Here is a 26,461-nt window from a genome sequence, read left to right on the forward strand (position 1 = left end):
CCTGCCAGCTGCGGCGCACACAACTGAGGCACACCGGCTCCCGTCGCCGCAATAAGAGGACGGGGCCTCACAGAGCAGGCCCCGGAACAGGACTGCGACGTGGGACGGCTGAGTCCCGGGGGGACTTTACATTAGCAGCGGGACTGAGGGAGTGGTCCAATTTTGCCTTGAAATAGCAGATGGCAGACTGAGGACTTTATGAACCTTGGTTGGATCGGACCCCTGCTGTGGGACGGCCGTGCCGGTCACGGAGGGCACTTAAGGAGGGACGGACGGTGCGTGTCTGGTCCGGGAGGGGACACCCACGTGTGCCAACACAACACCGGAGTCGCGTGAGGGAGAGACCCCGGAGGACAGAGAGACTGCCGTGGAGCTCCTCGGCGGTTGGGAAGACCACCTGGCACACGGGCGCGTTGCGGGGGGGGGGGCACATACATCTCTGTCTTGCTTACCAGAGGAAGTACCCCAAGCGGCTCCCGGGTGGGTGGCGCTGTCCCCTCTCGACTGGCAGCAGTGAGGACCATCAGAAGAACAGGGAGGAGGCTTTAGCATGACAGCACATCTGGGAGGGCCTCTTCAAAGAGGCTTTTGGTGGTAACAAGCCCGCAGTCACCTGTGGCCCTACTGCAAGAGGTAACAACTGGATCTGTAGAGCTATGAAGCGGCCCTACTGCTTCCTTTTGTGTAACCAGATGGAGGTACATGTCCCAGGACTTTTGGAGTCTTCAGCAGTCTTCGTGAGCCAGCTCCACCTTTAGCTCAGCACTGTCTAAGCACTAAAGTGAGTAGGACGCCACCCGAGACTAAGAGGGGAACTCTGTGAGAGAAACTCTCCTGCCAAAAACCTACCCAATATAAACGCTTGCAGAGTCAGTCGCCAAACCAAAGCCCTACTCCACCTTCAGGATCAGCTGTGTCTCCCAGTGAGCTAGGATCCCAGACTTCACTTGTGTAAAACTGGCAGCAGCACGGCTGAGGTTAGCGCGCGGAAAGGACATCCCTCTTGCGACTCTCATAATGGGGGGGGGTCCCCAGCGGGGCTCCCAAGGCACCATAATTGAGCGGCTGGAACAACGCCACCCCATCTAAGCGGGACCACCCTGGTCAGGTTGGCACATGGTGCCGGAGGAGGAGATGAAAGTTCTATGAGGAGGTTCAGTTCGCCTGGGTAGCTTGACATCAGAAGAGACCCCCATGAACTCGGGCGGCCACAGCAGAGGCCAGGCCCGCAGAGCCCCTGATGCCCCCCTGGTGCACCAGAGACAACGACTTGGAGACCCTATGAGTTGGAAGGGAGCCCTAGCACGATTTCAGTACCAAGGGGAGGACACTATGGCAGAAGCAGGAGGAGATAGGGACCTCGCCACGGCTCCAGGTGAACTGGGTTCTATCAAGTGCAACATACAGACTATCCTGGAGGAGATCAGAGGGATGAGGATGGACATGGGTGCGAAACTGGCAGAGCTTTCGGCTAAGGTGGTTACCCTTGAGGACAGGATGGACAGAGTTGAAGCCAACCTAACATCCATCAGCCTCCTAGAGATGCACGCTTCATGAAAATGGAGAGGTGCAAGGAAGGGCAACACCTCAAGGTGGACGACATTGAGAACCGGGAGAGACGGAACAATCTCAGGTTCTTTGGGTCGCGGGAGGTGGAGGGTGAATCGCCATCGGGCCTGGAACAAAAGATACAAGACATAATAAGATTAGTCCTAGGCTCCAGGAAGGATGAAACGGTCACCATAGACAGGGTGCACCAAGCCAGAGGGAGAACCCAAGGTCCACGCTCAGTCTTGGCACGCATGCATGGGACAAGATGAAGATCCTCGAAAAAGCAAAACACATGAAGGAGTTGGACTATGGTGACTCCAGGGTGGTGATCTTCCAAGACCTCTCGGCCCATACGCTACTGAGGCGAAAGAAGTGCGGGCCCTCACGAGATGGCTGCAAGAGACGGGGTTGAAGTACTGCTGGGCGACCCCCTTGCCCTTGTGTTTGAATGGGAAGGAAAACAATACCATCTGGTAGCAGAGGAGAAGATACAGCGTGTTACGGAGGACCTGGTAGGCTGTCCAGAGGGGTCCAGTTCGGAGCACAGTATACAGGGACCGGACCCTAATCGGGGCCCTAGAGGCCCGGAATCGGCACGTGGGAAACGCAGGGCAAAGGGAGTCTGGAATTATCAGAAACTCAACACCCCTGCCATGGCGGAACAATGACACTTGAGAGGAGGATGATCTTCTCACATTGGACCTAAAGGTTGCCTGGGGCTGCCTGGGTGACCCCTACGGGGTCTTATTGGAGCAGAAAAGGTTGGAGGGGAAGTGACTTATGGCAGCGGGAACTGCGCTTTGCTGTTCCGGTCACAGGGAATTGGTTATGTTGCCTGAAGGGAGGTGCAGGTAGTTGGCACTTACTTATAAAGAGGGGGGTGATCCGGGAGTTGGGTGAGTTGATTGCTGATTTTTGCTTTCATTCAGAGTTGGGGATGGGGGGGCCTCCTCCCCCAAAGGGTTTGGGGATAAAAAGGGGGTAGGGCTGCTTCATAGGATGTCCAAGGCAGGGGACGAATCCCTGGTGGTTCGACAAACGTGCCCAGCAAGATGGGGACGTGGGAAGGGGTTGGATGGGGGTGGTAGGGAAGGGAAATCCATGCAACGGAACTCATATGGGACAAAGGTTTTGAGCCTCACAGGATACATTAGGGACAATCAGCGAAGGGTGAGGACAGGAAATGGTTGAGGTGGTGGTAGGTACACTGAACGTGAAGGGATTGAACTCCCCAAACAAGAGGTCCCCGACTAGCAATATGTTCCGCAAACAGAAACTGCCAGTCCTCTTTCTTAAAGAGAGCCACTACCGTCAGGGGGCGGAACTGCCAATAAAAGGTAAAGATATTGGTAGGAACTTCTGGGCCTCCCATAGGCACTCCAAGAAGGAGAGGGTGGGTATATTACTCGGTAAGTACTTCTGTTTGACAGAGGTTCAGGTCAAGAGGGGGCATGCAGGCTGATTCATCGGTATAAAAGACATGCACGAGTGAGCGCGGATCACCCTGGCTACCCTGTATGCACCTAATGTGGGGGAGGCGGGGTTCCTGCGTCAGGTGTTTTGGATGATGGATGGTTGGGCCGAGGGTGCATTGATTCTGGGGGGAGATTTCAACCTGGTAGCGGACCCTAAGTTAGATTGGTGGTCGGCTAAAGGGGCTGGTATCAAAAGATATGACTAAAGATAACCTGGCCTTGCTGGACCACTTCTGGGAAGATGTTTGGCGAAAGCACTGGCCAGGTCCGGGGGGCTACACGTTCCTCTCTCCCCCACATCAGACTTACACAAGGATTGATCTTCTCCTGGTCCCAAGAGAGTGGGAAAGCGAGGTTGGGGTGCCCATGGTGCAGGTGATCACATGGTCAGACCATGAGTTGGTGCTGGTGAACTGGAGGCTCCCTGAGCTCCCCCTGGGTTTTCGGTGGAGATGCAACGACACCTTGTTGAGGGATCAGGTCTTTAAGGAGATTTTTGGGGGGAGATATGGGCATACTTTAAAACTAATGACAATGGAGAGACAAGTATGCGACGGTCTGGGGGGCGGCCAAGGCCACCTTCAGGGGACTGCTTATTGCGGAGGGGTCTCGTAGGACGAGGGAGAGGGGGCTAATTGAAGGTAAGCTTCGAGAGGAACTAAACGATGAGATCCCAGTTGACCTAACGGGGCACAGACAGTGCGGGGCTCTTGGATGAATTGAGGGATAAAAGGCAGGAACTCCACACACTTTTGAAGTTGTGAAGAAGATGAGATTCACCAGACAGAGGTATTATGAAAGGGGGAACAAGGTGGGGACTCTCCTGGCGAATAGGGCAAGGGGCTATAGGGCAGAAAGAAGGATAGAGGGAGTCTGAGATACGGGGGGATGGCTGGTGAAGGAGGGGAAGGACATTGCGACTTGCTTCGCAGACTTTTACAGGGACCTGTATGCCAGACCGAGGGACCAGGCTGTGAAGGAGATCCGGCTGTACCTGGCCGAGCGTAATCTCCCCAAGCTTACAGAGGCGGAGAGCATGGCTCTAGAGGATTAGATAACGTGGGAAGAAGTGGTAGAGGCCATTCAGAGACTGACCAAACTGTTTAACTCAATAGTGGGGAGAGACACAATACCACCAACGTTTCTCCAAACTTTAATAGCAGTCATCCCAAAACCAGGGAAGGATCAAGCCAACTATGCCTCATATAGGCTAATCTCCCTCCTTAACATGGATGCTAAGATTTTTGCTAGAATCCTGGTGTCGCGTTTGGCATCTTAACTTCCTTGACTGATCCACCCTGACCAGGCAAGCTTTGTGCTACACAGGCAGGGGGAGGATAACATGAAAAAGACGCTCCACATCTTAAATGTGCCGGTGATAAAGGAGGAGGGGGCACCCTTGTTGGCCTTTGACGCTGAGAAGGCGTTCAACCGGGTGAGTTGGGCTTTCATGGGAGAGGTCTTCGCGTTCCTAGGGATGGGCCGCAGATGGATGGGATGGATGTCGGCCCTATACTCAATGCCAACTACTAGAGTGGTGGTCAATGGGATTGAATCACAGACTTTCCCACGGCAACGAGGCACGCGCCAGGGATGCCGACACTCCCCGCTGATATATACATTGGTAATGGAACCATGGGCAGGGTCGATCAAACAACACAGAGATCAGGGGTGTCGTGGTGGGGGGTGTTGTGGTGCGGGGGTTGACTGCAAGATCAGTCTCTTTGCAGATGATGCCCTGCTCTACGTGGCCAAACTGTCTCAATCGGTCCCCCTTTTGCTGGAAAGGTTGGAACATTATGGGAGGCTTTCGGGTTCAAAATTAATCTGGGGAAGTCAGTGGCATATGTGGTGGGAGTGCCGGATGGGGATAGGGAATAGGGAATACATTAAGGGGCTCCCGTTTAAGGTGCAAAATTACGGCTACCGATACTTTGGGATCCTGGTGAGACAGCGCTTTCAAGATCTGTTTCCCAGAAATGTTCTCCCCCTCTGGTCTGTCATAAAATGAGACATGGAGAGAGGGGCTGGCTTAGGGATGTCTTGGATGGCTTGTTTAAATTGCATAAAGATGATGGTTCTCCCCAAAAGTTTGTTTCTTTTTCAGATGTTGCCTGTAATAATAGCAGATTCGTTTCTCTCCGAGGTGAAGGTGGCGCTGCTGCAGTTTCTCTGGGAGGGGACTAGACATAGGGTCGCCTATGGGACACTGATCCTGCCAAAGGAGGAGGGAGGAGTGGGATTCCCCGACATAGTGACGTACTGTAAGGCAACCCAACTCCAAGTCCTAGTGGACCACTTTGATCAGCTTTCTGGGAAACCATGGGTGGCAATGTATAATGCGTTATTGGCCCTGGTCTCGCTAGACGAGTGGCTATGGGTCCCTAGAGCCTGTATCCCGAAGAGAGTGTTGCGTCATGCGATCTTGGAGGTCCCGTGGTCCATATGGAGGGAGGGATGGGATAACAGGTGGCTCACCACATGGCCGTCACCCTTGAGTTGCATCTGAGCTCCCCCACTCAGGGACGGGAGCGGAGAGCCACCGGCATTCCAGCTATTGTATGAGGCCGGACTAAGTAGGGAGGGTCAAATGTGGGAGAGGGGCACCTATATCTCTATGAACAGACTGGAGGAAGCTCTGCGTCTTCGCAAATTGTCAACCTTTTACTTCTTGCAATTGAAAGGGGCTTTGTCTGAGGGTCAATGGGGGTAAAACGTAAGGAGGGAGCTGACGAGCTCGGAAGAATACTTGCTCACGCAGAGGGGATCCAGAGGGTTGATAGCGGGATTGTATAGGAGGATCCTCCTGGTGATCCTGAAGGAGCCCTCCGCCCCCAGCGAGAATCAAATAGGAACGAGATCTGGGTAGGGATATTGATGATGCTCTATGTGCTCAGATGTGCACAGCCCACAGTCTCCAGGGTCGGATTGGTCCCTCAGCCTTTCGGCCCGTGACTGGGTCGAAATCATCCCTGGGGTGTGGGGGCCAGTTTCTGGCCATGCCTGGGCCGGTTTGGAAGAAGAAAAAAAATGAAAAAAAAAATATATATTTTTTCTATTTTTTTTCCTTTTCAAAAAGCCTTTCATCCTTCCTAGATCGATAAATGAGTACCACCACAGGTTGGGTGATATTGTATGCATATTTGTTCTTTAAAAAAGAGCTTAAGCGTATGTGCTATACAATAACATATTATCGTTTGGCCTTGGATGTCTGCTTGGATTCACAGTGATTTATTGTACTTAGGAACAATGCTATTTGATGCCCCTTCCCGTTTGGTCAAGGGGTGAAAGGTTTCATCGCTTCCCGGGATGTCACTTTGGGGTGGGGTCAAATGACATAATTTCCAGTGATGTCATCAGAGGTCAAGCGTTGTGAGACAAGGGGTGGGCCACTTTTTGGAGGCGAGGGGTGGGCCACGTTTTTTTGGGTGACCGGGCCTATTTCTTGTCCCAGTCCGACCCTGACAGTCTCGCTCCAATATAGACATCAGGCCCTGAAGCTATTACACAGATGGCACTACACACCCGCCCCCCCCCCCCCCAACGGTGATTGCCCGAATGAGGGAAGGATGTGACCAGCACTGTTGGAAGTGCCGCCAGGAAGAAGGGGACTATATTCACATGTGGTGGGGTTGCTCAGTGGTGCAGGCATAATGGAGGGAGGCACTGTCCTGGTTAAAACGGGTCGACAGGGTTAAAAGGGAGCTCTCGCCCTGGCTCCTCCTCTTTGGGGTGGGCGAAGAAGAGGGGCTGCAACAGGAGCAAGGGCACATGCTTAAGATCATGATGATTATAGCAAGATGCTGCCTAGCCCAACTGTGGAAAAACACAAGGATGCCAGGGGAAAGGGAATGGGTTTTAAAAATGTGTGCTATATACGATATGGAGTACCTCACCCACCTCTTGGATGAGTCTAGGTCTGACATTGCAGGCCTGTGGCTTCCTTTCTTTGAGAAATACGGGCAGTGAAACTGAGGGGTGAAAGTGGAAGGATGCAGGGTAGTGGATTACCCTCCGCAAGGGGAGATTGATGAGGCCAGACCACCCCTCTAACAAATTGTGGAATGCTTTGGACTTGGAGGGGCAGGGGGTTTCCGTGGTTCGAGTACAAGCGTTCCCATGAAACACCCGGGTGAATTTGAGGTGCAACTCTTTGTTTTAACCTTGTGGAGACAACTCAACTTTGATGCATGTAGTGGGGGAGTATGGGGGGTGATATAATTGTTCTGGTGAAAGGAGATTGCTTTACTGCGCAACTGTGTTGTTTTAACTAAAATGTTAATAAAGAGTTTGATTTTGAAAAAAAATAAATTGACATTATTACAAATATTCTGTTACAAAATCATCTCTTAGCCCCTCATTGGCTAGCACTAATACCAAGTAACTTAACCCCTCCCCACCGACAAGTCTAAAATTCCCATTGGATACTTTCATAAAGTACACCCCTTTTGACATGTGATCTTCTTCCATCGTCAGACATGACGCATTACCACAGGATACATATATTGTTCATAAATAACCAGGTTTATTATTATAAATGCCATGTGTCTGAAACCCATTAACTCAGATGGTGATTGAACAGGGCTTTTATTCCTTTGGAACAACAATAACATTCAAACCTGGTGCCGTCTTATTTTTCCATCATTAACTCACATAGCCTTACTTGTGACTGCCATCTCAGACCATATCATTTATAACCCACAACCTGCTCATCTCCTTTAGAGCCCATAAAAACCCCAGGCCAGCATGTGGTTTATTAACTAACCCTTCCTTCACTGTGCCATGCAAGAACCTACATATGCCCAAGTAAATTGCTTCTTCTATCTACAATTCAATCCGACCATAAAAACTTTGCAAAAATGGCTTTGCATCCTCTGCGATATTATCCCAGCCGGCCATATGCAGCTCGCTTCCATCCCCCTATCGCAACCTCGGTCATGCCGCTGTGTAGGCCAGCCGTAAATCCGCTTCCCTGCAAACCAACACATCCTGGAACCTACATGGATTTTTAAAACTGAGTGAAAAACCCTTGCACGTTCCACAAGGTCTTCATATACTATAATGTTTTTTACATTTTAAGCCTTTGTCAAACCCTCCCATGTACAATGTTCAGAATTACTGTGTCTCCTCACGTTAACTTCCTTTTGCTGGGATCCTTTTTCCCATCTGCCTGAATGATAAGACAGAACTACTCCTAGTCGGATCATCTAATAACCTTCTCAAACTAAGTCCTCACTACACAAATATCGTTATCGATGGGAACAGTATACCCATAGCCAAACATGTAAAAACTTTAGGTTACTACCTCGATGCCCAGGCGAACCTAACCAAGCAGATCAACATGACCTCTTTGTTCACAGCCTACACTGGCAAGTTGATCAGAGCCTGTAGACCTGTACTATCCCCCAACAGTTGCCTTACTCTGGCGAGAGCGCTCATACAATCCAAACTGGATTATTGCAACAGCCTTTATCTAGGAGCAAACAAGTCCAGTTTAAATAAACTACAGATTATGCAAAACAAGGCGCTTAGAGCAACGTTGAATATTCCTAAAAGAGGGCACATCTCAGAAATTAGAAAGCAACACAGGCAGCTCTCTATACATGACAAAATTGCCCTAAAAACTATCTGCCTCACACACAAAGCGATTAACTTCCAAGCCCCCCCCCTATCTCACAGACAAGTTCACTTGGAAGGTATCCAATAGATTCACCAGATCATCTAACACGCCATCTCTGGTGGTGCCTAGATACAACCTAAAAAGAGCAGGAGGTTCTAGCTTCCCGGTATTAGCCGCCCAGCTTTGGAACTCTCTCCCACAGAATATCCAAACCATTCAAACCTTCAACAATTTCAGAAGCCATGTTATCACTTGGATTCTTAACAAAACAGTAGCTCTTGATACCATTAATAGCTAGATGATCTGCTCAACTAGTATACGTGTCACCCATCCTATACTACTGCTATGACCCAATGTATAATATGTTTAATATCTATAATGTTTATGTATATATGTACCACTGTAATTTTACAAACTGTATTAATGCCTTTCAACTGCCTATACTATACCATGTAACCACTTCCACCCTCAAGCGCCCAATTACCTCCGGGCCAGTACGCGATATAAATAAAATAAACAAACAAACTGTAACTGTAATCTGTGAATACAAAGTAACATTCCAATCTTCTAACTACATTGAATTACATGTTTTAGTTTTTAGTAGCTAATCGCCTTTCAACTCCACCGCACTGGGGCTTAATGCCCTTGACTCCATGTAAATCTCTTTCCCGCGTTGGGGCTTAACATTTCTTCCCCAACACTTAACATGACTTCACTGATCTTTAAATCACATTCATTGCTAATTTCTAGACAACAGAAGTGTGCAAAACGAGGCATAAAAAAAAGGATTGATTAATACAACAATGAATGTGTGGCTCCACATTAATCTTCACAAAGTACTCTTTTTCCCCCCATTTTTGGTATATTGTTGAGCAAACAAGTGAAATAAATAATATTGAAACCAAAACAAATTTCAATTTTCACATATCTAACATGAATCTATGTGATCACTGCGCCACCCATAATGCCGACTATTAAATTGCTGCAGCACTGTGATCACATAGATCACTGTGCCCTGCCTCCCAATTCCCGCCTCCCCCCTATCCAATTACCTTTACGGCAGCACACAATGAGGTGCATCACCGTCTCTCTTCCGACCCTGCGGCGTCAGTTCCTCCCACGTGGGTCAATACTGATACTGCAGGAGACTTTTTTTGAACTTATCCCCTGCTTATTATTACGGCAAGCGGGGGACACCCCTGAACCCCTGACTCTAATTACTGCACCCAAGAGGAGTGGGGGACAACTACGCAACCCCCGCTCTTCTTGGACTCAGTAATCGGAGTCAGGATTTTGTGCGCATCTAAAGGTGCAGTAACTGCAGGGGCGCAGTACTCGAGTCGACATTTTTGTATGATTCCTCTAACATGCCCAAATGTATACATCTAGCTACAAATAAGTTGTTACCCATTATCTGCTTAATAAAGAGATATTTTTGCCAAGGTAACAAAATCTCAGTCCTCAACAGCAACATACAGTAGAAAGCATAACATCACTAACCTTGCCAAACTTGTGTTTTAGTGGAAGTCCTGCCTTTTGGAATGCTGGAATGATTTCAGGCCTGTAGTCCCCAATAAATATCCCCAGGTCAACATCTTTACTGTATGGAATAATATTGCACTGCCTGAACCAGCCTGAGAAAGAAAAAGAAAGAAGACTAAGTTAAAATTAACATTTAAAACAGTGTCCAGTCCCCCTACTTTTCACTTCTATATGTTCCACTTTATCATTCACATCAGTATTTACTGCATTCACCACCTGTTACACAGGAAAGATGGCAAGATGTTGTTCGAGAGCTCTCTAGGCAAACAAGATCTTCACTGCCTCCCTTCCGCCAGAAGTCACTCCTCTAGCTCGCAAACTAAATGTGAGGCAATCAGTGCCTTTTTTTCACAAAAAAAATGGTAAAATAAGGCAAGCCACTGCTACTGACATGCAGAACTGCACTGAGTCCAAGGAACAAGTTACTTACCTGTAACTGTTGTTCTCCAGCATGGGTCTGGCATGGATTCACATGCTCATGAATATTCCCCGTCGTCAGGCTGGGAATCCTCGGTAAAGAAAAAATCAGTTTCAGTTTCGTTTCTGAACTGTCTTTCTCCTAATAACCAAATCACTGGTCTCTGGGTCATACTGCCCCCAGCCAATGACTGTCCTCTACCTAAGCCCCTCCTCTGGCAGCCATCTTCAGATTTGGTAGCACGTAAAGTGGCAGTAGGACCAAGAGAAGAGCCGCAGAGGGGTAGGAGGGAGGGTTCGCATGTGAATCCATGCTAGACCCGTGCTGGAAAACAACAGTTACAGGTAAGTAACCTATTCCTTCTCCAGCATGGGGTCTGCCATGGATTCACATGCTCATGAATACAAGAATACATAGCAGTACACACATGCACAACCACGGGAGGTGGCAAGGCTCAACATTAAGCATTTACATACAACTCAACATTAAGCATCTCTTACCGCCTCACCAGGCCCACCTTCAGGCGAACAGGTTGGCAGCACTGCCTGACCGACTCTGGAATCCTCCCTGGAATCCCGGTCGACGCAGTAGAATCTCGTGAAGGTGTGCGTCGACCTCCACGTAGCAGACCAGACAAGAACGCCGTGGTAGCAGCGATCGCTCTGGTCGAATGGGCTCTCGGACGGCCGGCAACGGTCGGTTTGCCAACCGGTGACAGTGCATGATGCATGATGCAGCCGGAGAGCCATCTGGAAATGCAAGCCTTCCAGCGGGCCTTCCCTTGGTTCAGAGTCCCAAAGTTCACAAACAACTGTGATGTCTTCCGAAAACCCTTGTGCGGTCCACGTAGAACTTCAGCGCTCTAGCCACATCCAGCGCTCTAGCCACATCCAGCGAGTGCAAAGTCCTCTCGGCCGGCGACGAAGGGGACGGGAAGAAAACGGGTAACACCAAGGGCTCGTTGAGATGGAAGTCCTACGGAACCTTGGGCATGAAGGAGGGGTGCGTCCTCAGCACCACCCTCGTCTCGTGGAATGTCAGTAGGGAGGTCTGCAGGAGAGGGCCTGGATCTCTCCCACTCGTAGTGCGGAGGTGATGGCCACAAGAAATGCTGTCTTCCACGATAGGAACTTCAGCGGTGCCGAATGCAGAGGCTCGAATGGCGGCCCCATGAGCCTGCCCAGCACCACGTTGAGCTCCCAAGCCGGGGCCGGAGCCTTCACCAGCGGGAATGATCGGAACAGTCCCTTCATAAACTCCTAGCTACCCACCTCTAACACACCGAAAGGTGGCTACTTGTCAGAAATTTACCTCACAGTAGGAATTTCATAGGATTATATCTCCCACCATAGACAAAGAAATGTGTTTAGCATATTTTAATTATTATATCAAACAACATGGTAAAACAACATAAAAAACCTATTTCCAGTGTTCGTTATTTGTAGAAACACAAATGGGCGGAAGAAGCAGACACCAAAACATTTGCAATGTACAATTTGCGTGATGTTACTAATGGTGTGTTTTGATCGCATTTTCAATTATACAACAACATGGTATAATAGCGTCAACATTTGAATATGTTTTTAGGGAGAAGGCAACACTGTTGCAGTTTAAAGCTCATCAGTAAAGTCCAACGCCCCGTCTTTAGGACGCGATAGGTTAAAGAAACACGTTACACTGGCAACATGGCGCCTATGTGTCAATGTAGTGACCTAAAAAGATAAATGAAAATTGTTTTACTCAAACATGATAAAAACGGTGATGGTGGTGTTTGTGTGCATACAAAACAAGTAGCCAGGTTGCTAACCTTAAAAGTGATTTCTTTTGGTGTGATGGGCAAAGCGATTGCATGAATCAATTTAATTAAGGCGGCAGACCAGTCCGTCTTAAGAATTCAAGCTGTAAATCAATAGGTAAATTTATTTGGATTTTTGTTGAAACAAGTAACATATTGAACCAACAATAGTTACATTTTGATATATGAATCAATCATATTTACCACTTTATGTGTAAGGCAGGGATTTTTGTTTCAAGTCCTGCAGAGAAATTTCAGTGGTGTACCGAGTTTCTATGGTATTCCGGATACTACATGTCCCATAATGCATCATGGAATCTAAAAGAAATGAGAAAAGCCTTTCAATTTCACAGGTTTTACCTGATTTACGTTTCTTTCAAGCATTTAAGTGGCCTGGAGTAACACACTAACTTGGCCATAGTGATCCCACTGTCTTGCATTGTTATATATTGGGTTAGATATTTTAAACCGCTCGCGTGTCAGTGAATGGCTCTGTGTGGAAGACAAAGGCACCAGAGAGTACACTTAGACTCTCTGTACGTTTTTTGAGCAACAATCAAGTGTGGCATGGATTTCAAAGCAGGCTTACCTGTCGTGTGTGCATTCGCCCTCACAGAATCGCTTTACCCCGTGGCTTTTTCCTTGGTTGAATACTGGTGTAAGCCAAATGTCATTCATTGACATCGAAAAAGGACTGCCAAGTCCAGTCCATTGGTGTGTGTAATAGAGGAAGGACTTTCCTCAGTATTAGAAAGGGGTCGGCCATTTTTGAGTGTATATAGATCCTATGAAGGTATACTTAACACTTCAGTAAATAATGATTTGCTTGCTAGTTCTCAGTAAGGGGGTGCGTTATAGTGTGTCAAATCCATTTTTTTCTTATAGAGCAAATTTGTGCACACAATGGTTATGCATTATATGACAATTTTAGACAAGGCATCACCCTCCAGCAGACATGATAGACATAAATGTCAATGAGATCATATTTCATTAACCCCCCACTGGTTGTCTGAGCTATTAGTGGATAAACAGACTCTACTCTACGGCAATATTTAGACCGGACTGGACTGTATTGAGATTATAAATCCATTTTTGCTCCATTTTTTTAAGGAACAGATCCCTATTCCCTCCCCGTGGGTGAGCTTTAGATGTCTCAATAACAAACCAAAACATTTCTTCGCATGTGTGTTTTGCTTGTAAATAATGGGCCACCAATGGTTACATCAATATCTAGAGACAAGAGCTGACCGTACAGTGCCATCCAATTTTATCATCGAATGCGCGAGGCTGGCACTGACAAAAAACTTTTTCTTGTGTAATCAAACCTTTTACCAACAAAGGCAAGGGACCTCAATGGGTGCTACATTTGCACCAGACTTAGCAAATTTATACATGGATCACTACGAATCTAATTTCATCTACACAGCGACTAATCCCTTCCATGAACACATTAGTTCATGGCATCGTTACATAGACGATGTCTTCATGCTTTGGCACGGAAGCCAGGACCAACTAGATCTCTTTTTAATATGGCTCAAAAGCCAAACTCTAATCATCAAATTCACCATGTCATCAAGCACTGACAATATAGCCTTTCTTAATCTGAAAATCTTCAAAAAGGAAAACCAACTGGGTACTACATTATTCAAAAAACCCACAGACAAGAATACGCTTTTATTGTTCAGTAGCTTCCATCCATCTAGTCTACGGGAAAATCTACCCTACGGACAATTCCTTAGAATCCGACGGAACTGTAGTGAATTGGCTGACTTTAAAATCAATAGCCAGTTCTTGAGCGAAAAACTAAAACAGAGACAATATCCTCGGAAAATAATCAAGAGATCTATGAAGAGAGCACGTAACGCAAATCGCAAAGTGATCCTTCAGAAACACACAAAACCACAAGATGATAGAATTACATGTGTCTCATCTTTTTCGCCCCTGAGTAATGACCTAAGAAGGGTGATACTAAAAAATTGGAAAATCATTCATACCGATGATTTTCAACCCAATTGTCCTAGATTTGCCTTCAAGCGGATGCCAAATCTGCGGGATAAATTAGTACACACTTACCCTATTAACAACATTGAGACACCCATTCAATCTACATTATGGGGACTGCCACCAGTCAGTGGTCATTATGCATGCGGACATTGTTCAGTCTGCCATTTGACCAAGAATTTGAAACAGATTGATCTGTATGAAAGGCTATGGAAATACCAATCCTTCTCAAATTGCCTGACTAAATGGGTGATCTATGGGATAAAATGCCCTTGTGGGTTAATTTGTGTAGGCAAAACGATCGGGTCAGTGAAATTACAAATTGGCGAACATCGCTCAGCCATACGGAATAGCTCTCCGGATAAACCATTGGTGGCCCATTATTTACAAGCGAAACACACATGCGGAGATATGTTTTGGTTTGTTATTGAGACATCTAAAGCTCACCCACGGGGAGGGAATAGGGATCTGTTCCTTAAAAAAATGGAGCAAAAATGGATTTATAATCTCAATACAGTCCAGTCCGGTCTAAATATTGCCGTAGAGTGGAGTCTGTTTATCCACTAATAGCTCAGACAACCAGTGGGGGGTTAATGAAATATGATCTCATTGCCATTTATGTCTATCATGTCTGCTGGAGGGTGATGCCTTGTCTAAAATTGTCATATAATGCATAACTATTGTGTGCACAAATTTGCTCTATAAGAAATAAATGTATTTGACACACTATACACACCCCCTTACTGAGAACTAGCAAGCAGATCATTATTTACTGAAGTGTTAAGTATACCTTCATAGGATCTATATAAATTAAAAAATGGCCGACCCCTTTCTAATACTGAGGAAAGTCCTTCCTCTAGTACACACACGAATGGACTGGACTTGGCAGTCCTTTTTCGATGTCAATGAATGACATTTGGCTTACACCAGATTCAACCAAGGAAAAAGCCACGGGGTAAAGCGATTCTGTGAAGGCGAATGCACACACGACAGGTAAGCCTGCTTTGAAATCCATGCCACACTTGATTGTTGCTCAAAAAACGTACAGAGAGTCTAATTGTACTCTCTGGTGCCTTTGTCTCCCACACAGAGCCATTCACTGACACGCGAGCAGTTTAAAATATCTAACCCAATATATAACAATGCAAGACAGCCTTTGGGATCACTATGGCCAAGTAAGTGTTATTCCCTGCCACTTAAATGCTTGAAAGAAACGTAAATCAGGTGAAACCTGTGAAATTGAAAGGCTTTTCACATTTCTTTTAGATTCCATGATGCATTATGGGACATGTAGTATCCGGACTACCATAGAAACTTGGTACACCACTGAAATTTCTCTGCAGGACTTGAAACAAAAATCCCTGCCTTACACATAAAGTGGTAAATATGATTGATTCATATATCAAAATGTAACTATTGTTGGTTCAATATGTTACTTGTTTCAACAAAAATCCAAATAAATTTACGTATTGACTTACAGCTTGAATTCTTAAGACGGACTGGTCTGCTGCCTCAATTAAATTGATTCATGCAATCGCTTTGCCCATCACACCAAAAGAAATCACTTTTAAGGTTAGCAACCTGGCTACTTGTTTTGTATGCACACAAACACCACCATCACCGTTTTTATCATGTTTGAGTAAAACAATTTTCATTTATCTTTTTAGGTCACTACACTGACACATAGGTGCCATGTTGCCAGTGTAACGTGTTTCTTTAACCTATCGCGTCCTGAAGACGGGGCGTTGGACTTTACTGATGAGCTTTAAACTGCAACAGTGTTGTCTTTCTCCCTAGAAACATATTCAAATGTTGACGCTATTACACCATGTTGTTGTACAATTGAAAATGCGATCAAAACACACCATTACTAACATCACGCAAATTGTACATTGCAAATGTTTTGGTGTCTGCTTCTTCCGCCCATTTGTGTTTCTACAAATAACGAACGCTGGAAATAGGTTTTTTATGTTGTTTTACCATGTTGTTTGATATAATAATTAAAATATGCTAAACACATTTCTTTGTCTATGGTGGGAGATATAATCCTATGAAATTCCTACTGTGAGGTAAATTTCTGACAAGTAGCCACCTTTCGGTGTGTTAGAGGTGGGTAGCTAGTGGTATATGTACGTTTTTTTATTTCTTCTGTATCTCTCCTCACATACCACAGCCCCCTTAAAAAATTGAGGAAACCCTTGTGCTCACAACACTTGCTTATCCCTTCATAAACTCCTTCACAGGGCGATGAGACCACAGAGTTGATCGCCCCAGCGTCCTGGTATAGCGGGAAATCGCCGCCAGGTGTATCTTGATGGAGGCATGAGCTAGCCCCCCCTTGGCCAGCGACAGCAGGTACGGCAGCACTTGAGGGGCCGTAATCCGCAGAGGGTTAATCTTCTGTGCACGGCACCAGACGGAGAACCTCTTCCATTTGTGTCCATAGCACTTGAGAGTTGAGGACGCCCTGGCCTTTGCAAGCACCTCCTTGCAGTCTGCCGGGATATCCTAGCCTCCAAACTCTAGTGCTGCAGGAGCCAGGCCTGCAAGTTCAGCGACCCCGGGTTGTGGTGGAGGATGGCGCCTCCTTCTCTGGCGAGGAGGTCCGCGTCCGTCAGCAGTTTGACTGGGGGGACGTCGACATGTCCAGAAGGTCCGAGAACCAGATCTGCCTCGGCCACGCCGGTGCAACGAGGATCCTCCTGCACCGGGACAGTCTGAGTTGGTTGATGAGTTGCAGCAGTAACGGTGCGAACGCATACAGGAACAGGCTGTCCCAGGGGAATGAGAAGGCATCGCCCATGCTCCCCGGCTGGGGAAACCTGCTGGCGAACCTCCGGCACTTGGTGTTCTGTGCCATCGCGAATAGGTCAATCTGGGGATTGCCCCATCGTTGGAAAAGTAGATCCACTTGATCCTGACGCAGTTCCCACTCGTGGCACGAGCACAGCTCCCTGCTGAGTGAGTCAGCAATGGTGTTCTTTATTCCTGCCAGATGGAAGGGTACCAGAAACATCCCTTGGGCGACGGCCCAGTGCCACAGATCCAGGGCTTCCTTGGGTAGGGCTGGGGATCTGGTGCCTCCCTGCTTCCGGATGTAGAACATCGTGGTGGTGTTGTCGGTGAAGATCCTTACCACCTTGCCCTTGAGGGATGGGAGGAACGACCTGAGGGCCCAGAACACGGCTCGTAGCTCCAGGACATTGATGTGTAGTGACCTCTCCTGCGGGAGCCAAAGGCCTCTTGCGTGGAGATCTCCGGTGTGCGCCCCCCATCCCTCCAGTGAGGCATCCGTCGTCACCGTCTCCTGATGTGCCGGGGTCTGGAAGTCCATACCCGCCGCCAGATGCGCCCGGGTGCCCCACCACCGGATCGCTTGGCGGAAGATCTCGTTGAGCGACATCCTGTCTTCGAAGCTGCCCGTCGCCTGCATCCAACGGGCGTCGAGGAACTCTTGTAGTGGACGCATCCGCAACCTGCACAGGCGCACGAGGTAGATGCACAAGGACATCATGCAGAGCAGGGACTTGATGGACCTCACCCTGGCCACGTCCATGGTCGACACCCGTTGCACCTTGCCCAGGATGGCCTTCGTCCTTTCCTCCGACGGAGAGGCCAATCGCGCCACTGTGTTGAGCCTGGCTCCCGGGAACAGGGCCAGTTGCGACGGCACTAAGTGGGATTTCACGAAGTTGATCGAGAATCCCAGCTCCGTGAGCAGTTGGACGGTCTTTGCAGTGTGCCCGACGGCCAGTTCTCTTGTCTTTGCTCGGATGAGCCAATCGTCCAGGTAGGGGTAGACGTGTATCCCCTGAAGGCGCAGCCGCGCCACCACTGGTGCTAGGCACTTGGTGAATACCCTGGCCGCCGACTTCAATCGGAAGGGAAGGGCCTTGAACTGATAATGTCGCCCCTGGACTACGAATCTCAGGAACTTTCGATGTCCTTTTAGAATTGGGATGTGAAAGTAGGCATCCTCCAAGTCCAGCGACGATAGGAAGTCGCCTTCCTCCAGCTGCCCCAGCACGTGCTGGGTGGTGACCATGCTGAACTTCTGGGACTTGATGTACTTGTTTAGACGACGAAGGTCCAGGATGGGTCACCAGCTGCCGGTCTTCTTTCTTACGAGGAAGTATTGTGAGTACACTCCAGAGCCCCGGAGCCTCTTTGGGATGAGCTTGATGGCTCCTTTCTTCAGCATCGCCCTTACTTCCAGCAGCAGTTGAGGGACGTGGTTTTCCTTCCTGGCCACGGGTGGAACTCAGGGGCACTTCTTTAGAAACTTGAGTGTGTGTCCGCGGGCCAGGGCATCCAGCACCCATCGGTCGGTGGAGATGGACTCCCACACGCTGACGAAGTTCGCCAGCCGGCCTCCCACCGGGGTGCTCAGGTGGGGGCCCAAAGCTATGGCCGGTTCAGTCCTGCTTGGCAGCGGCTGTCATGATGCCCGCTCCCGGGGAGCTGGTTCAAGCCCGGCGTCCCTGAAAGCGGACATCCAGTCCCCAAGGAAGGACCCAGCAACCCCATATAGGGGCCCTTTGGACAGTGTCCTGGCGCCTATGGCGCAAGGCTCATAAAAGACATCAGTCCTGGTGCCATAGGCGCCAAGCTCATTATGGGAATGCTTGGGTGCACTTACCTGATGCAGACCATGCTGCAGGATCCCGGCCTCCTTGAGGCCTGAAAGGAACTACTTTACCTGTGGGACTAATTTACCATCCGGGCGTGGTCGGGGAAGGATACATACCTGGAACTTCTTCCAAGGCTATTTAAACCCCACCCGAACAGCCACACGTGCTTTGCGTTGTTCTGCATCTAGCAGCTGGACGCTCACCGTGTCTGCTCCTGCATCCTGACTCCTGCCACGCCTGCCAGCATCCTGGATCACCTGCAAAGGAAGAGAAGAAGAGAATAGAAGAAGGAAAAGTCCTTACCTGCTAAATCCGCATCCCGGAGACATCTCGCCGACAATCCTGAAAAGGAAGACTAATTTAAAAGCTCATTGCGTCGATCGCTGCAGCGCCGCATTCCACTCACCTTCACAGGGCGCCTCCATGTTCAGCAGTGATCATCCGGATTCGCAGTCACGCCCCAGCGCCTAGGGAGAAAAACACCAGAACAAAAGGTGAGAGAGAGAAGGGAATAAGGAAAGCTAAATCTCCATGTTAAGACTTACCTGTTGATTCATTCCCTCTTCATTTGGGGTCCGCGCCGCATCCTGGCATTTCCGGACCCCGGCCCCTAAGGGGAAAAAGAGACATCAGCGTTAATGAGCGAATGAAAAGACATTACCAAAAAACGCTCATTAAAGACTTACCTGATTTCTACAAGGATTTCACCTCTCATCTCGGGTCGGTGCCTGTTCCCCGACATACCGTACCCCGGCTCCTATGGGGAAAAAGACACTAGCATTAGTACATTAATGCATGGACACAAGGGGAACCAGTTATCAAAAAACTTACCTGGAAGCCAAGCAAGTTTGGTTCCCACCAATCCGAAAATCCAGTGAAGTAACTGGATACCAATGCGCCCCTGCATCAGAAGCAGGATGGAGAGCTCGTCCTTCCAGACCCTAAGGTGAGACGCTACGAGAAATCACAGAAGGGTTTCAAGGAGGGTGAGAGGGGAAAGTGGGAGGCCGATTGCATTACCCCGCAGACAGTTAATCCCCTATTTTCGCCTACAGAAGGATACTTCTGCGAGCCAGACAAGCCAGATTTGGGGGCCCGGTCCAGTCCGTCTTCCGAACCCTGCGCATCACCTTAGAAGAGGTCACAGCAGCGCAAACCAGGCCAGCGCCTCCATGGGAGTCAGGTGAGCGTAACAGCGGCCTTGCCGCCTTGGCCTCTTTGGCGACAAGATCCTCCTGACTTGCCACATCCTCTGTAGGCCTCCTGCAATGAGGAGCGGGCCGCCTGGAGGTACGTCGAGGAGCCGCCACCGAATCCTTTGGAGGAACCTTGCTTGCTTCTGGAATTCCGAAAGGGTGGCCGTCGTCGTTGCAGAACCCCCAAGGCCCGAGCCGTCTCCGTGTCGGCCTTGATGGCCTGCAGAGACTTGTCCACAGTCTTGCCAAACAGATTGTTCCTGTCGAAGGGCATGTCCAGAACCCTGGTCTGCACATCCTGGCGGAAATTGGTTGCCTTGAGCCAACCACGCCAGCGAAGGCAAACGCTGTTGCCCATCTGGTGAAAACCGGTGTCAGCAATGTCAGTGGCCACTGTCATGGCGTGGTCCGATGCCACCTCGCCTTATCTCCAGGACCTCAGCCCTCTTGTCGTCCGGGAGGAAGTCCAGCAGAGGAGCGATCTTAAACCACAGCTCTCTGTCGTAGCGAGCCACAATCGCGAGGGTGTTGGCCACTTTAATCGGCGTCGCCGCTGACGAGATGACCCGTCGTCCCATGGCGTCCAGTTTCTTCCCCTCGCCGTCCGGCGGGAAGGTCGAAGTTGAAGCCGTCGCATCTGCCCCTTTCTTCTTGGCCGCCGCAGAGACGACCGAATCCAGGGTCAGCTGCGCCCTAAGGCACATGGGGGCGGAATCCGGGACCCGGTACTTCTTCTCGTTCTGGTCTCTCCTGGCGGGGGTCGTGGACGGGTTCTTCAGGAGCGACAGCCCCTACTCCCTTGAGTAAGGGAATCGAGAGGACCGTCTTCCTCTAGGCCTCACGCCGTTGATAGTGGAAACCTTCCTTCTTCTGTTCCTCGGGGCAGAGCTGGAAGAGCTTGGATGCCCTGGCGATCATGGCGTGGAAGGAGCCAATTTCGTCAGGCGGGGAGTCCCGAGGAGGTGGGGATGGAAGGCCCATCCCGTCGTCACCACCGTCGTCATCCGTCCCCGTCGTGGCCATCTCCGTTCCCGTTTCATCCCTCGGATTAGGAGAGGGCGATGAAGGTTGAGAAGGTCGTGAAGGCTGGCTGGACGGGGGGATGAACTCTCCTCCGCTTACTTGGAGGGCTTCCCGATGGTCCAGGCTCCGCTGGATCGTCCATTGGTGGTAAGGACAACCTTGTCCTTATCTCCGTGCACAAGGCCTCGATCGCCATCAAGATCGCTCCTGAGTTATCTTGTGGCCCAGGTACCGGCTGCGAAGGGAGCGACGGCCGGGGAGTGGAATCCTCCGCCTCCACAGGCTCCTCGTCGGCACCACCGTCGCTTTCCTCGTACGCCTCGTCGGGATCCCTCCCGTGGGACCGGACTTCCTCGATCTTCTTATTCAGGATCTTCACGACTCCAGCCAGCTCATCCTCAGAGGCTGTATCAGTGTCCGTAATGGCCACCGCTCCCCCCTCTTTTTCCACTGGGGCTTTCACAGGGGTCTTATTGATGGGCTGAAAAGAGGATTCCCTCTGCGGTGGCAGGGAAACTCTGGGCCCAGAGGTCGCCTCCACTGGGGTAGCCCCCACAGGCTTCGCCAGTGCTGCCGCAACTCCCTTGATAGAGGCCTTAGCCGGGTGAATCAGGGCCTTCACGACTTTGGGCGCGCTTGAGGCCTTCACCTTGGGGGAGGGTCACTGCCTCGCTCCCCCTCAGCTGTCTCCGTCGGGATGAACCTGGGCTTCTCCCGAAGCTTACCCGGGTTCTCCGATTTCCTCTTCCCCGAGCCAGAGCAATGTCTCGTGGTTGATGGGGTCGGTGAAAGTGCACCCTGCCTGGCAGCCGAGGAACCCGACCGATCGGCGCTCCCGGTGCCCGCGGACTCGCAGTGCTTTGCCTTATGTTGGGCCCCCATTGCCAGAGCACCCTCAAAGGTCTTAAAAGACCGCTCGGACCTCTTCTTCTTCTCACCTACCGCTGGGCTCTTCCCTTCCAGCCAGTTGGTGAGCCGGACACGCCGGTCCCTCATGGTCCGTTCCGACATGTTCTTGCAAAACGCACAGTCCTCCTCCACGTGCGTTTTGTCTTCATGAAGGCAGTAGAGTCATCTGGAATGCTCATCCTCGTTGAAGACATTCTGCAATCCGCATCCAGGGCAGCTCCTGAACAGCTTGGATCCGGGTGTCGCGTTTCCTTTGTCCTGGGCCATCTCCAAGCGGGGTAGTCCTCAAAGATCTTCTGGAATGCTCCAAGAAGCAAAACTAGATGAAACTTTGCCCTTGAGGGGCATAGAAAATTCTGAAACAGGTCCCTGTTGATCGGAAGTAGAAACGGTGGAGCTTGAGACTCGACTGAATGAAAAAATGAGATTAAACTCTTTGAAAAATCGCAAAACGCAGTAAAAGCTCGAGAGCTATAGCACGAGGATTCCCAACACTTGAACGTGCGGTAAAAATCTGAAGATGGCTGCCAGAGGAGGGGCTTAGGGAGAGGGCAGTCATTGGCTGGGGGCAGTATGACCCAGAGACCAGTGATTGGTTACTACTAAGAAAGACAGTTCAGAAACGACTCAAACTGCGACGGTTGGGGAGTGGAATCCTCCGCCTCCACGGGAACCTCGTCGGCACCACCGTCGCTCTTTTCGTCCGCCTCGTCTGGATCGTGCGACTGGACCTCCTCGAACTTCTTGCTGAGGATCTTCACGACTCCAGCCAGCTCCTCTTCAGAGGCTGAATCCATGTCCGTGATGGCCAACGCGCCCCCCCCCCTCTTTTTCCACCGGGGTTCTCACAGGGGTTTTATCGATGGGCTGAAAAGAGGATTCCCTCCGCGGTGTCAGGGAAACTCTGGGCCCCGAGATCGCCTCCACTGGGGTAGCCTCCACAGGCTTCGCCAGGGCCGCAACGACTCCCTCGATAGAGGCCTTAGTCAGGTGAATCAAGGCCTTCATGACTTTAGGCGCGCTTGCGGCCTTCACCTTGGGGGGGGAGGGTCACCACCTCGCTCCCCCTCGGCTGTTTCATCGGGATCGACCGGAGCTTCTCCCGAAGCTTACCCAGGTTCTCCGATTTCCTCTTCCCCGAACCAGAGCGTTGGCTCGTGGTTGATGGCGTCGGTGAAAGCGTGCCCTGCCTGGCAGCCGAAGAGCCCGACCGTTCAGCGCTCCCGGTGCCCGCGGCCTCACGGTGCTTAGCCTTTTGTTGGGCCCCTGTCGCCGGAGCACCCTCAAAGGACTTAGAAGACCGCTCGGACCTCTTCTTACCTACTGCTGGGCTCTTCCCTTCCAGCCAGTTGGTGAGGCGGATACGGCGATCCTTCATGGTCCGTTCCGACATGTTCTTGCAAAACGCACACTGCGTTTTGTCTTTGTGAAGGCAGTAGAGGCATCTAGAATGCTCGTCCTCCTTGGAGACATTCTGCAATCCGCATCCAGGGCAGTTCCTGAACAGCTTGGATCCGGGCATCGAGCTTCCTTTGTCCTGGGCCATGTCCACGGGGGTAGGACTCAAGGTCTTCTGGAATACTCCAAGAAGCGTAACTCGACGAAAGCTTCGCCCTTGAGGGGCACAGAAAATTCTGAAACGGGTCCCTGTTGATCGGAAGTAGAAACGGTGGAGCTTGAGGCTCGACTGACCGAAACAATGAGATTAAACTCTTTGAAAAATCGCGAAACCCAGTAAAAGCTCGAGAGCTATAGCACGAGGACTCCCAACACTTGAAGGTGCGGTAAAATTCTGAGGATGACTGCCAGGGGAGGGGCTTAGGGAGAGGGCAGTCATTGGCTGGGGGCAGTATGACCCAGAGACCAGTGATTGGTTATTAGGAGAAAGACAGTTCAGAAACGAAACTGAAACTGATTTTTTCTTTACCGAGGATTCCCAGCCTGACGACGGGGAATATTCATGAGCATGTGTATCAATGGCAGACCCCATGCTGGAGAAATGCAGGACTACCTCATCTATATTCACCAGCTCTGTGGAACCCTTTCAATTTGAATCAGTCACTGACGGGACAGTGGTCACTGCACTTAAACTTAAGTCAGCTTCCCCCATGGACCCAATTCCCCTTGACATTTTTCAGTTTCTTCCTCAAAAAATCATACCTTTGTTCACTGCGGCTCTCCAGCATTACTTCAGATCTGGTTCTACTCCATGTTCCCTGAAACATGCACTTGTCACTCTGTTGCTGTTGCGTTTCAGACTATGTATGGGTATGGAATCGCTCATGGTCTTGCTGTTAGACGACTTCATGTTGCTTCTGGACTGCGGAGAGATCAGGGTGCTGATGCTCCTTGAACTATCCGTGGCCTTTGATAAAGTTGATCATGCGATTCTCTTGCAACGACTGGAGCAGGCCGGCATTTCGGGAATTCCACTTGCATGGCTATCCTCTTTTCTAGCAGATCTTTTGCAAACTGTCTCCTTACGGTCCTATAATTCAACCCCAACTGCTCTTTTGTGTGGTTTCCCCCAGGGTTCCTCTCTTTCTCCACTTCTCTTTAACCTTAAATGTCTGCCCTTTGGCGGATCTCATTTCTGAAAAATGCCCATCATCATAGTGTGCGCTTAAGTGGTTGTTCCTTCTTAGTTTTGGCCCCCACTTTGTGGAACGCCCTGCCTCCAATGTTGCATGACATTACTAATAATGCCCGGTTTCGTAGGGCTCTGAAAACGCATCTGGTCCAGCTATCTTTTTTGCTGCCTTACCTGCTCTCTGCCTCTCAATGCCTACATGCCGTCGGGCCTTAGCTTGCACTCCACAAGTATCATACATAAAAAAAATGTTTTTGGCAAAACACAAAGAACCAAAATGGTTACTACTTTACACAACAATCCAAAGTATGAACCATTTTATGTTCTACTACTAAGGAATGCCCACCAGATGGCCAAACATTCTACATTGATTCATATGAGCATGCTCCAAGATAAATGAGTGGTGGGATTGTAGGGGTAAGTACTAGTGAGCGGCAACCAAGCTGAGAGCCTGATCTTCATGGAGAGTGCACAGCTGACAACTGAAGCACCATGCAACGTCAAGGTGATCAATATGCTTCTGTTGCCCCAGCTTCCATGAAATGCTGGCTTCTGCTGGGAGAGTGCAGACAGCAGGAACAAGTAAAGCATTGTGTGCTTCACCAGAATGAGATTGCTCCATGATATGATATATGATATAATGACATAGATTACTCACCGTAATAGCATTTCTGATGATTGTATCTGCTTAGATTCACATGCTGTGCATATGGTCCGACATCCAGTGGTAGCCGCAGAGTATTGCATCTTGTCTTTCGGGGACCGAAAGGGGACATCGGCATAGGCGTTTCTGTAACACTATCCCTATCGCGACGTGTAGTGTACCCAAAATCCCTCACGCGCAGAGGTCCCCCCGATTGCATTTTTTCTGCCATGAGGGAGCCCAAGGCTATTGTGAGTGAGTACATAAAGAGAGAAAGCAGTAAGACGACTATGTTCCTTCCATCCGAGCGGGGAGGTAGGGTGGGCGCATGTGAATCTAAGCAGATACAATCATCAGAAATGCTATTACGGTGAGTAATACATGTCTTCTGATGCTTGTTAATCTGCTTAGAATCACATGCTGTGCATAGACTAGCGAGCAGTACCCGGAGTTGGGTTATGAGAAGGAACAGTAGTGAAAAGATGTCTTAGTACTGCTTGTCCCACCTGAGAATCAGATCTAGAATGAGTGTCTAGGCAATAGTGTTTATGGTTGCTGCTTTGCAAATGGACTCAAGGGGAACATTTTCAATGAATGCTATGGAAGCCCCAGTACCCCGAGTACAGTGTGTTCTAAGCTTGAAGGGCAATTCTCTCTTAGCAAGAGTATAACAAAAACTGATGCATTTGACAATCCACCTTGAGATAGCTGATTTAGAGACAGGATCCCCTTCTCTACCAGCTGCTACTAAAACGAAAAACTGGTTTGTCTTTCTCAGTGGTTTCGTTCTTTCCAGGTAAAACATGACTGCCCTGCGCACATCTAGTGTGTGTAGGCTTCTTTCGGCCAATACCACATTTAGATCCCATCCTGGAGTTGGGTTAGAAACGGGGGGATGAATTCTCTTAACCCCTTCCATAAAAGCCTTAATAACAGGTATCTTCCACGACAACACCTTCAGTTGTGACGTAGTGTAGGCTGAGATAGCAGCTAGGTGAACCTTTAAGGAATTAAACATCAGTCATGAATCTACCAAGTGGGTCAGGTACAACACAATGTGAGTAGGA

At 49.5% G+C, this 26,461-nt stretch overlaps 1 protein-coding gene across 3 annotated transcripts in view; it reads right to left on the reverse strand.

Moving 5' to 3' along the window:
- The window catches only part of FKTN (fukutin), a 534,769-nt gene that overhangs the window by 118,477 nt on the left and 389,831 nt on the right, over window positions 1–26,461 (reverse strand). For all 3 annotated transcript variants that reach the window (XM_069630830.1, XM_069630831.1, XM_069630832.1), the window contains one exon: window positions 10,147–10,280. In XM_069630830.1, the coding sequence (XP_069486931.1) occupies window positions 10,147–10,280 (134 nt within the window). The remainder of the gene's footprint in view (window positions 1–10,146; window positions 10,281–26,461) is intronic.

Source organism: Ambystoma mexicanum, chromosome 6q, assembly GCF_040938575.1.
Source record: "Ambystoma mexicanum isolate Mex_15411 chromosome 6q, UKY_AmexF1_1, whole genome shotgun sequence".
NCBI lineage: Eukaryota > Metazoa > Chordata > Amphibia > Caudata > Ambystomatidae > Ambystoma > Ambystoma mexicanum.